General features: G+C 39.5%; 1 protein-coding gene and 1 non-coding gene across 2 annotated transcripts; both read left to right on the top strand.

The window, feature by feature from the left end:
• Positions 1-3,158: 3,158 nt before the first annotated feature.
• Positions 3,159-3,265, top strand: LOC114404600. The gene has a single exon (XR_003665051.1). It is a non-coding gene; the product is annotated as a small nucleolar RNA R71 (small nucleolar RNA).
• Positions 3,266-6,009: 2,744 nt separating this feature from the next.
• On the top strand, positions 6,010-7,034 carry LOC114373843. The gene is made up of 4 exons (XM_028331395.1): positions 6,010-6,084; positions 6,173-6,505; positions 6,646-6,682; positions 6,769-7,034. The coding sequence occupies exons 1-4, from the start codon at positions 6,010-6,012 to the stop codon at positions 7,032-7,034; spliced, it is 711 nt and encodes a 236-aa protein (XP_028187196.1).
• Positions 7,035-13,231: the final 6,197 nt, after the last annotated feature.

Raw genomic sequence — 13,231 nt, 5'->3', positions numbered from 1 at the left:
TCAAAAGCCTCCTTGCATTTATCATTAAAGTCAAAATCCACCTCCTTTTGCAACAAGTTGGATAGTGGAAGGGCTACTTTGCTAAAATCTCTTATAAAGCGCCTATAGAATCCTGCATAACCAAGAAAAGATCGCACCTCTCGCACGCAAGAGGGGTAAGGCAATTGTGAAATAACAGAAATTTTTGCAGGATCTACTTCAATACCCTTTTTGGAAATAATGTGGCCTAAAACTATACCTTGCTCAACCATAAAATGACATTTTTCAAAATTTAGAACAAGGTTAGTTTCAGTTCATCTATTCAAAACTTTTTCCAGACTATCCAAACAAACATAAAAAGAGGATCCATATACAGTGAAGTCATCCATAAACACCTCTATGCAATTTTCTAAAAAATCACTGAAAATACTAATCATGCACCACTGGAAGGTACCAGGGGCATTGCACAGGCCGAAAGGCATCCTCCTATAGGCCAAAGTGCCAAAGGGGCAAGTGAATGTGGTCTTTTCCTGATCCTCAGGAGCAATAGTGATTTGCATATAACCAGAAAAACCATCAAGGAAACAGTAGTGAGATTTACCTGCCAGGTGTTCAAGCATCTGTTCAATGAATGGCAGGGGAAAATGGTCCTTTTTGGTAACCTGGTTCAGCCTCCTATAGTTGATGCAGACTCTCCAACTGTTCTGCACCCGAGTAGGAATCAGCTTCTCCTTCTCATTTTTTATCACGGTGAGGTCGGTTTTCTTCGGGACTACCTGGACGGGACTCACCCATTGGCTGTCGGAGATAGGATAAATGATTCCAGCTTGCAAAAGTTTGGTTACCTCCTTCTTCACTACATCAAGAATCACCGATTTGAGTCTTCTCTATGGCTGTCTTACTGGTTTAGCCCCATCTTCTAAATTTATTCGATGCATACATGTGGATAGGCTAATACCAGGAATGTCCGCCAGGGTCCAGCCTATAGCCTTCTTATGCTTCTTGAGAACAGATAACAGCTTCTCCTCTTGCTCATCAGCAAGGGAGGCAGATATAATTACTGGAAAACTTTTGCTATCATCCAAGTAAGCATATTTTAAATATGATGGCAGAGGCTTCAATTCTGGTGTGGGCGGCTGGATAGTGGTAGAAAGAGATGGTTTCTCAGCCTGTACCTCATAAAGCAAGTCAAAGGTATGTGTACTTCCTGAAACATGGTTAGTTCTATCTGACTCTATAAAATCAATCTCAAGAGGTAAAACATCACCAGACATGTAATCAATATCAAATTCAGAATCACTCTCAGCATCAAATTCAGACATATGATCAAGTACAAATTCAGATTCAATGCATGAAGAGTTACAGACATGCAGATTAGAATAAAGATCAGACATGTATTCATTAACAACATGGTCAATTATTTCAGCACGAAATACAGAAAGATCTTCATATGGGTGTTTCATAGCATCAAGAATATTAAAATGAACAGTCATATCACCAAACTCCATAGATAATGTGCCTGCATATACATCTATCTTAGTTCTACCAGTTTTCATAAAAGGTATGCCTAGAATGATGGGAACTGATCCTTTAGAAAATCCCTCCTCCATATTCAAAATATAAAAATCAACAGGGAAAATCAGTTCACCAACTCTAACTAAGACATCCTCTATGAGACCAGTAGGATAGACAACACTTCTATTAGCTAAATGAATTACCACATCAGTTGACTGCAAGGGGCCAAGAGATAGAGAATTAAAAATAGACAGAGGCATAAAACTAACAGAAGCTCCTAAATCTAGCATGGCATTGTCAAACTTATTGTTCCCTATAATACAAGGTATGCTGAATGTACCTGGATCTTTACATTTTTCAGGGATTTAGGGAACAGATTTACCAATCAATGCGGAGACATTTCTGCCCATGCTAATTCTTTCACTTCCTTTAAGCGTCCGCTTATTAGTGCACAGCTCCTTCAAGAATTTAGCATATCTTGGAATTTGCTTTATTGCATCCAACAGAGGTATGTTTACCTCTACTTTTCTAAATGTTTCCAAGATCTCCTTGTCCGCCTCTTCCATTTTTTTGTTGGAAATTGCTCTTGGAGGGAATGGAAGAGGGATATGCTGCTTTTGTAGATCAGAATTACCAGTGGAAGATTCACCTGCATAGAATATGTCAGGTAACTTACTCTTTAAATTTTTGTCATCATCTTTTTCTGGAGTAGAGCGAAGTTGGGCAGGTTCATTTGTAGTGAGGAAGATGTTGCTGGTTGAGGTCCTTGACACTGCTTTCCCGACCTTAATGCAATGGCACTCACATTTTTGGGATTCTAGATAGATTGAGAAGGTAATCTGTCATAATTCTGGGACTGTTGTTGATTTAACTGTGTAGCCAATTGTCCCATATGATTAGTTAAGCTCTGAATGGAGGCTCTGGTCTCTTGTTGAAACTGCATGTTTTGCATAGTCATTTGCCTCACAAGTTCTTCAAGGGAAGGTTGCGGAGGAGCCTCAATTGTTTGTTGTTTCTGGGGTTGTTGTTGTTGTTGTTGTTGTTGCTGGATTGGTGGAGGAACGTATGGTCTGCTTGGGCCAGCAACATTCTAAAAATAAGGTTGTTGTTGTTGTTGCTGTTGTTGTGAAGGATTCAACCATCTAAGGTTGGGATGATTCCTCCACTCGGGATTGTACCTGTTGCTGGAGAGGTCATAATTGTTCTGTTGTGGCTGATTTTGCTGCTGAGGTTGAGGAGGTCTATTGTAGATGTTTGCAGCATAAGCTTCAGGCTGTTCAATTGGTTCAGATTGTTGCACAAAAGGGCAAAGGTCTGTGTGGTGGTCGGCAGAGGAGCATAAACCACAGAGTCTGACGACAGGTGCAGATTTTTTATTCATGGCCAGTTGGGTTACCAGGTTAACCAAGGCATCTATTTTACCTTCAAGCTTCTTAGTCTCAGCTGATGAAGATGAATTCATGGCTACTTCATGCACTCCTCTAATGACAATAGCATCACTTCTAGCACTAAATTGCTGGGAGTTTGAAGCCATCTTCTCAATTAAATTTTTGGCTTCAACAGGAGTCATGTCTCTAAGGGCTCCACCACTGGCAGCATCTATCATACTTCTCTCCATGTTACTAAGTCCTTCATAAAAATATTGGAGAAGAAGCTGCTCAGAAATCTGGTGGTGAGGACAACTGGCACATAATTTCTTAAATCTCTCCCAGTATTCATATAAGTTCTCTCCACTGAGTTGCCTAATTCATGAAATATCTTTTCTGATGGTCATGGTCATGGAAGCAGGGAAAATTTTTTGCTAAGAATACTCTCTTGAGGTCATCACAGCTCGTGATGGATCTTGGAGCAAGGTAATATAGCCAATCCTTTGCCACTCCCTCCAGAGAATGAGGAAAAGCCTTCAGAGATAAGTGATCCTCCTAGACATCTAGGGGTTTCATGGTGGAGCAGAAAATATGGAATTCTTTCAGATGTTTGTGCAGGTCTTCACCTGCAAGGCCATGAAACTTTGGAAGCAAATGGATCAGTCCAGTTTTAAGAACATATGGGACATCCTCATCCGGGTATTGGATGCACAAGCTTTCGTAGGTGAAATCAGGTGCAGCCATTTCCCTTAGAGTCCTCTCACGGGGTGGAGGTTTGGTCATGTTCTCAGAATGCTCAAAATCAGAATGTTCAAAACTATAATGCTCAAAACCAGGATGCTCAAAATTACCAACCACAAAATGCTCAGTCTCACCAATAACAGAATGCTCAGGATGCTCAAAAGGTACAAAATGATGCCTAACTAATCTATGAAATTTCCTATCTATCTCAGGATCAAAGGGTTGTAAGTTAGATGGATTGTCTCTAGTCATACACTACATTCAACATTCACAACTAGTTGCCTTCTTATGCAAGTAACAATGTAGGTTTGAACTATAGCTACTCTCAAATGATATCCAAATGACTTGAAATTTTGTGAGCAACACCCTAAAATCATGAAAACATGGCACAAAAATTTTCAGGCAAAAATTCAAAGTCTAACTATGGAAACTACCTAAGGAAAATTTAGAAAAATAAAACAATAAAACTTGAAAAAGAAAAACTAGTAAACAGGCGATTTTGGCGAGCTAGAGACCTCAGCCAGCCTTCCGCAAGCTACCATAGTATGGGAAATTTTTTTCTACCCCAAATACATATATAATAATAGTCATTCTGATACCCGGAGCAAAAGTTATGGCCGTTTGAAGTTTTGCTAAACACAAGTTCTCAAATTTTTTTGAATCTCTCAAATCTGGCCACAACAAGTGTTCCTGGTATTTTTCACACAAAATATGAGTCAAAAGAACCTACCACACCAAAATTCAGCCAAAAATAAAAACCCTAACTATCAAAACAAAAATGCCAATTAAATTGTCAGCAGTAGTCACTAATTCAGTCGCTAAGGGATTTGCACTACTACTCTGTTTTCCAGATCAACAAAAGTGGTCACTAAATCCGTCGCAAAGCACCATTCACAACAAAACACAAAAACTAAAACAGGAGAAGCGCTGAACAGAAAAACTAAAACAAAACACCACACTAAGCAAAATAACAAGACACTAAACAACACTAACGTAACACTAACACAACACGAAAGCATAAAACAACTAAACATAAAACACGAATCACTAGCTATTATGAACCTTTGGACACTGCTCCCCGGCAACGGCGCCAAATTTGATCATGGCCGTACCCGAATCAAATAATCATTAAAATTCAGTAACTAGGAAGTGATCCTAGGTCATTTCCCAATGAGCAATGATAAACCAAATGTTCATAACAGATAGTAGGAAAATAGTAACGAATTGGGGGAGGGGGTTGTTTGCTTTTGTAAATTAAACAACGAATAGATGTGAATTAGAAAATATCATAATTAAAACACGTTGCTTCCCCTTGATTCACAAGCAAGTCTCTTATCCTAGGTCACGAGAGTTTATCCTTTATCAGTTCAACCACTTAATCCAACCCTAAATTAAATTACTAAGCGAAATTTAACATAAGGCATTCATTATGTGATTAAGCAACACATACATCAATTAATCATGAACGATCATTAAGCATGAATGTAAATTAAGCGGAGACAATTAATCAAGCATTAAGCATGCATGGATTAATAGCAACAAATACAGAGTAATTGGTGAAGAGGAAAAACTAATCAGAATTTAATAGTAATAATAGAACCTCAAAGAGAGCTGTGCTTGATCCTCAAGAGAAAACAACGCTGGAGACTTAGCCTTCCTTTAATCAATAGAAAACGAAATTGTAGATTGAAGCAAGAACGAAATTTTATTGCTAAAACTAAAAGTGACTAAAACGAAAAAGAGAGTAGCACTCTAAAACTAAAACGAAAAAGAGAGAGAGGAGAGGAGAGAGAGAAGAGAACCTAAACTAGAACCTTGGTGTTGTTATATAGTTTTTCAGCCCCAAAACTTACAAATCTGTTTTAAATCTAAGCCCATAAATAAAATAAAATCAAATATAGATAAGATAAGATAAGATCTAGATGAAATAATATCTAGATGAGATCAAATCTAAATAATATCTAGATAAGATAAAGTCTAGATAAGATAAAATTGGGTTGAATAAAATAGTCTGCCCTCTTCAAGTCCAAGCCCAATTCTGGATTCAAGCCCAATGCTTCATTAATTCCTGAAATTAGATTAAAAACATCAAATTAGTTGAATGAGCCCAAATAATAAAACTGCCTAATTAATTTGACAATTAAGACTAATCAATAATTAAAATGGTGCAAAAAGGGTTAAGAAATATGAGAAAATAATGGCACATCAATCCCCCTGTGCTCGTACCACCGGTGCCCGGAAGACCTCTTATCCTATACATGAGTATATTAGATGGGTCAATGGGGTATGTGCTGGGATAGCACGATGAGTCTGGAAAAAGGGAGCGGGTCGTCTATTACTTGAGCAAGAAGTTCACAGCATGTGAGATGAACTATTCTTTGCTTAAGAGGACGTGTTGTGCCTTGGTATGGGTAACCCATCGTCTGAGGCAGTATATGCTGAATTACGCTACTTGGTTGGTGTTCAAAATGGATCCCATCAAGTATATCTTCTAAAAGCCCGCCCTCACCAGACAGATAGCTCGGTGGCAAGTTCTGTTGTTAGAATTCGATATTGTCTATGTCACTCAGAAGGTAATAAAAGGAAGTGCCTTGGAAGATTACCTAGCTCAACAACCCAAAAATGACTATCAACCTATGCATCCAGAATTCCCTAATGAGGACATCATGACCTTGTTTGAGGAGGAAGTAGAAGATGACGATAGAGACAAGTGGATTATGTGGTTTGATGGCGCGTCTAATGCACTAGGCCATGGAATTGGGGCAGTATTGGTTTCCCCGGACGAACAATATATACCTTTCACGACTAGGTTGGGTTTCGACTGCACAAACAACATAGCTAAGTATGAGGCATGTGCCCTTGGGATCCGAGCGGCGATCGACTTCAGGGTCAAGTTGCTTAAGGTATACGGGGACTCGACATTGGTAATTCATCAATTGAAGGGTGAATGGGAGACAAAAGACCACAAATTGGTGCCTTACCAGGCTTACATCAGGAAAATGATGGAATCCTTTGATGATATATCATTTCATCACATTGCTAGAGTGGAAATCAGATGGCCGACACCCTTGCCACTCTAGGTCCATGTTCCAACTAAGCCCGCATGGGGATTTGCCGTACATCGAAATTAGATGTCGTGGTAAGCCTGCACATTGTTGTTTTATAGAAAAAGAGGAGGATGGTAAGCCTTGGTACTTCAATATCAAACGATACATCGAAGACAAGGAATACCCGCCTGAGGCCTTTGACAATGACAAGAGGACGTTACGAAGGTTGGCGGCCGATTTCCTTTTGAGTGGAAATATCTTGTACAAGAGGAACCATGACATGGTATTATTTCGGCGTGTGGATGCAAGAGAGGCCAAACAGATGCTAATAGAGGTGCAAGAGGGATCCTTTGGTATGCATGCCAATGGACATGCCATGGCCTGAAAGATTATGAGAGCAGGGTATTATTGGCTCACTATGGAGAGCGATTGTTGCATTCATGTAAGGAAATGCCATAAGTGCCAGACCTTCGCTGATAATGTTAATGCTCCACCTGTACCATTGAACATCTTGGAAGCACCTTGGCCATTCTCTATGTGGGGGCATAGACATGATCAGGGCCATCGAATCTAAGGCTTCCAACAAGCATCGCTTCATCTTAGTCGCCATTGATTACTTCACCAAGTGGGTGGAAGCAACTTCATATGCTAGTGTGACTAGGAATGTGGTGATCAGGTTCATCAAAAAGTAGATAATCTGCAGATATGGGTTGCCTAGGAAAATTATCATTGATAATGCCACCAATCTGAACAACAAAATGATGAAGGAAATGTGTGACAATTTCAAAATCCAACACCATAATTCCACGCCTTATCGGCCGAAGATGAATGGGGCAGTTGAGGCTGCCAATAAAAACATCAAGAAAATCATGCAAAAGATGACTGTGTCCTACAAGGATTGGCCCGAGATGCTCCCATTTGCATTGCATGGTTATCGAACTTCTGTGCGCACGTCTACTGCGGCAACCCCTTTCTCTTTGGTGTACGGGATGGAGGGTGTGCTCCCGTTTGAGGTGGAGGTTCCTTCTTTGAGAATTCTAGCGGGGTTGAGGTTGGAAGAATTAGAATGGGCCCAAGCACACTTTGATCAGTTGAATCTTATCAAAGGTAAAAGATTGGCAGCCATGAGCCATGGGCAACTATATCAAAACAGAGCGAAAAATGCTTTTGACAAGAGGGTGCGTCCGCGTAAGTTCAGCGAGGGGGACCTTATTCTAAAGAAGGTGTCTTAGGTTGAAAAGGACCACAGAGGGAAATGGGCCCCGAACTATGAAGGGTCATTTTTTGTGAAGAAGGCTTTCTCAGGAGGAGCGTTGTTGCTTATGAACATGGATGACGAAGAGCTGCCTTCGCCTGTGAACTCCGACATCGTCAAGCGGTATTACACGTGATGCTTGTGGCAATTCGAAGACTCAATGTTTGGGCTTCCTCAAGGACTAATATGGATCTCTGAGTTTTAAAATTTTTGTAAAACATAATCACAACATTAATAAATATGGATTAATGATTTGGATCTCTACCTCCAGTGTTGTGTCCTTTACATTTTATTGTCTTTAAGAACATACATTCTTGTTTTTGCTCACTTATTCCAGAGCCACTTTGGCACGTTCAGCAGGGGTGTCGTAAGCGTTAAGTAAAATTGAATAGGACAACATTCATTTAATTATTACATTTTAACATTCGATCATAAACATGCATGCATCTACATCTTATCATCAAGGGACCCTGCAAATCGGAAAATGAACGAAGAGTCATTTTGGGTGTTGGTCAACACCACACCGACTTGGGTAAGCACTAGGGGCAAGTGAAAGGTGATACAAGCATCTTGTAGTATTGTTTCACATTTGCAAAATAACATTTTCTTTGTCAAAGCACTAGGGCAGGTACTAACAGGTGCTAGGCCTATGATCAGATCGATCATCACCCCGCGTCTGGCTAAAGAAGTTAAAGAAGCACTCCTAGGAGGCAGCCTAGTATCTCTAACTTTGCTTTTTAAATTTCATATTTGATACTTAGTCATTTTTCTTGAATTATCTCATGAACTCACCAAAGCTTATACATAATTAATGAGATTTAAAAGAGGAGTATAAATGACCAAGTGTAACGACCCGCCTCATCGATACGATATCACCATTCTAAATCACGAGAATTTCAATTTTTAAATGAAAACTTCATTAATTTGCTTATGAAAATTGAATGTAATTTTTTTCTCGATATACATTTACCAAAAAAAGCACCATTACTTAAGTGAATATATATATATATATATATATGTATATATATATATGTATGTATGTATGTATGTATGTATGTATAGTAACTCAATACACATCATTCACATAATGGAACCAGCTATGGAGGAGTTGATTAACAAAACACAACTCTCACCCAAAATAATCCAAACGTCATCACGTCAGCTCGGCGACTCCACAAAAGAATTTCACTTCTCGTACTCTACTGCTACCATTCTACTCCCACAAACAAAGGTTCGCGATCATCACACGTACCAACCACACGACAAAAATATTGCGAGGGGTGAGCTTATTATAAAAGAAATTAATAGAAAAAAAAAAGCACATAACCACAATTAGTAAGAAAACATTAACAAATATCATAAGCTTACACAAATATTAATTAGCCCAACACACACTCAATGAATAGTCATCATACGTTCATAGTTCCAATCAATCATGCTCAATATGATGCATGCACCTGACCTCAACTTTCAAATGTATTGTGGTACCATCCCAATGGAAATAGCCTAAGCATGTCCACACGACACTCTCACTTAGGAAAACTAGGCAGTAAGTGTCGAGGTCACCCTGTCGTGCATAGGCAACTCCCCCCCATGGTGATCAGCCTGAGTCTCAAGGGAGTTCCAAACCAAGTGACATGCCCCAAGTACAAGTATTCCTCCTCATGAGAAACTACAAGTACTTACTGACAAAGTTTATACTATTTTCATGTCATATGAAGTATGAAACATGGGCACCATCAATGCACTGACTGTGGATAATTAAATATTCTAAGTCATCCCCCTCTAGAGATGGTTAAAACTCTTTAACCACTTTATTTCCCCCACCAGGGATATCCAACAAGGTCACTGCACCCCCCATGTACATACACAACATACAACGTATGAAACATGGGCACCATCAATGCACTGACCGTGGATAATTAAAGATTCTAAGCCATCCCCCTTCAGAGATGCTTAAAACTGTTTAACCACTCTATTTCCCCCACTAGGGATATCCAACAAGGTCACTGCACCCCCCATGTACATACACAACATACAACGTATGAAACATGGGCACTATCAATGCATTGGTCGTGGATAATTAAAGATTCTAAGTCATCCCCCTCCATAGATGCTTAAAAATCTTTAACCACTTTATTTCCCCCACCAAGGATATCCAACAAAGTCACTGCATCCCCCATGTACATACACAACATACATCATCACAGTGACATTTTCAACATCATTAACATCTCACCTCAATATCATTATCTACATCAACATTGCCTCATCTTATTTCAATGACATTATCCACAACAACAACATCATATCAAATTAACATAATCATCAATAACAACATCAACTTATATCAACATAATCATCAATGACAACATCATCTCACATCAATTAATATCCTCAATAATAGTATCATTAGTAAGTCGCATTCCGCATATACATATATGTATAGTTCATGCCTGAGATTCACACTCTCGAGGTCTTCAGACCATACAAATCTAATAAAAACAATAATGTTATTCATCAATAATAGATATATCGCATCGCATTAATCAAAAACATTGTTTTCTTGAAAACCAACATGCAATAGGGACAGGCATACATCCCCATAGTTAGGTTCCCTGAACCCCAACTATGGTATTAAAAATTGTAAATGATAATAAACCCCCCTCACCTATCGTGAGCTCTCTGTCAGTTCCTTTTTGCATCACTCAGAGGTCTCTCTCGTTCACGCTCGTCAGTCCAAACACAAGGTTCTATATACCAAATTGAAGGAAAATTTAGTATAGATTTCAGAAATAAGGTTAATAACAATATTCAAAGTCAAATACCCCTGTCAAAACATAAAGGGCTAAGGGGTGTTTCTGATTCTACTAAAAGGAGACATCATTTTGAAATTTCACTCACGACAATGTGATCGGGGTTCAGTGAAGGTCACGAAAATAACATCAATGTTATAAAAGGATAACTTTTACAATGTCTCATTTTCAAGGGTTTTCAAAAGAAGTGTAAAAACACCCTATTACAGTACCCAACACGAGAGATGCTAAGAGAAACTCAAACTAACTAGGAGAAAGGCTTAGAAGTCAAGATTACCTCAAAGAAGCTACATAATGAAGGATTGGGGGAATTTTCTCCACCAAATCCTTGAGGAGGATTCTAAGGATTCCGCTCGATTACAACGTTCTTCTTGGCGTGGAGGTTTGGCAACAATCAACGGTGGCTCGTGGTGGCCACCGGTAGTCATGGGTGGTGGAGAAGGAGGTGTTAGGGTTTGGGTGGCGTTTGGAGAGAAGTAGAGGGGGAAAATCATGTTTTTCACACTGGAGAACGTATTTATAATCTACATATTTCGCTTAGCGAGCTTGTCTCGCTAAGCGGGAGTCTGCTTTCTGCTCTTAGCACGACAATTCGCGCTTAGCGCAACTCCCTATGCACTAGTTCTCGCTTAGCGTAATTCCCTCTTGGTTTGGAATTGCACTTAGCGTGCCCCTCGCACTTAGAAAGACATTAGAAGTTGTTATTTTAAAAACCCCAATGCTAAGAATGTGGGGAATTGTCTTAGGAACCTCTAGCCAAAATTTGAAGACGATCCAACGGTTAACGAATCCGGGATCGCGATTTTACTGAAATAGATTTAGGTAAAATTTGAAATCTCATAATTTCAACTTAACTCAACAAAACTCCACATAACTCAACATCCACATCAATAAATTCACACATGACTAATTCAACCCATACCTCAACTCATTCAAGTCAACCATATAGTCAAATAACACGATAAATACAATTAAACATCGATTTATAATTAGTAATATTTCAGGGTGTTACAACTCTCCCACCCTTTTAGAAATTTCGTCCCCAAAATTTACCTGACTCAAACAAGGATGGATAGGCTGCTCGCATCTGACTCTCTAATTCCCACTTGGCATCTTCTACTGATGCACCTCCCCAGTCCATGGAGTGACTCTCAAGAATACATGATCACCAACCTCGAGTTCCAAGTCTTTCCTCCTCTTGTCCTAATAACTTTTCTGCCTACTCTGAGCAGTTCTCATCCTTTCTTGGATCAACTTGACCTTCTCAGTGGTTTGTTGTACCATTTCAGGTCCTAAGGTGAGGTATTCTCTGGGCTCTAGCCAACATAGGGGTGTCTTACACCTTCTACCATACATAGCTTCAAAGGGAGCTGTCGCAACCTACCCTTCGGCGGGAGGGCGACGCGTGACTCGCGGGATGCGTGTTCCACGAAAGGAATACGCGCGGAGTCGCCACCAACGTTTATTTGAGGAAAACGTCGGAAAAACCGGAAAAGACGAGATCTACGAACTTTTTAGTGAAAGGTTCGGGAGTTGTATTTACGCACGGGGAAGGTATTAGCACCCCACACGCCCGTCCCAAAGGACGGCAGCCTTTAATCGAAGGTGCAAACATGACTTTGATTTTTATGTTCCCTTTTATGTTCTTATATCCTTTATACCCTTTTTATATTTTTTTCTTTTTTTGTGGTCGACAAGGGTGTTTCCCTTTGCTCCTACGTATTCCTCAATTTGGGATGAGAAAATCAGACCTACGTAGTTCTTTCTTATCAAGTGATTCTTTTTTACTTAAGTGGTGATCATTTTAAGGCGTTGGACCTTAAAAATGATCCATTTTACTTAGTGAGAAATTGAAATGACAAACTTCAAAAGCCTATTTTTGTGGACGAGCTTGACTAGGCGAGTTGATTTTAGCCTTAGTTTCACTTTAGTTATTAATCAATTCGGTTAAGAATGAGAAATCCCAAAGAGAAAACGTCCGATTGATTTTCCGCTTTATTTTACTAAAAGATGTCTTTTTGATTATTATATTATTTTTTTACCTCTTTTTGATTTCCAACGTGGTTACGGCATGACCGAACGGTCGGAATTTATTTTAACCGAAGCTAATGGATAATACAATTCAAACATTCGGTGGAAATTTATTTTATTTTTAAGTTAAGCGAGAAACGACTTAAGTAAAATGGCTTAAGCACGTCAACAGGGGGTATAAAAAGTAAACAAAACGAGAATCAAAATGCACGAAACACAATGTGGACCACTACGGGTACATAGAATGAATCGAAAAGCTTGGTTCGAGGCACTTACCCGTTGAAGATCGAAGAATGATGAAGAACGAATGAAGAACGTCGAAGAACGGTTCAAACCTTTGCGAGATTCCTCACGGAAAACGTTACGAAAACGTTTTGGAAGCGCCTCGGCTTAGATTTTCTTCACGGAAACGATTTTTCCAAGCAAATTCGAAAGAGAGAGAAGTGCCTAAGGGGCTGGGATCCCTTTCTTCTTGCATTC

Source organism: Glycine soja, chromosome 2 (assembly GCF_004193775.1).
Source record: "Glycine soja cultivar W05 chromosome 2, ASM419377v2, whole genome shotgun sequence".
Classification (NCBI taxonomy): Eukaryota; Viridiplantae; Streptophyta; class Magnoliopsida; order Fabales; family Fabaceae; genus Glycine; species Glycine soja.
Note: the sequence above shows the minus strand (reverse complement) of the source record. Positions and strands in the feature narration are given on the sequence as shown.

Bases quoted from the DNA above. Each gene is read 5' to 3' on its own strand.
- LOC114373843 (XM_028331395.1), top strand. From the start codon at position 6,010: ATGGGTAACCCATCGTCTGAGGCAGTATATGCTGAATTACGCTACTTG. The intron at 6,506-6,645 runs GTATACGGGGAC...TCACATTGCTAG, and splicing joins TCAGGGTCAAGTTGCTTAAG to AGTGGAAATCAGATGGCCGA. The intron at 6,683-6,768 runs GTCCATGTTCCA...GTTGTTTTATAG, and splicing joins CGACACCCTTGCCACTCTAG to AAAAAGAGGAGGATGGTAAG.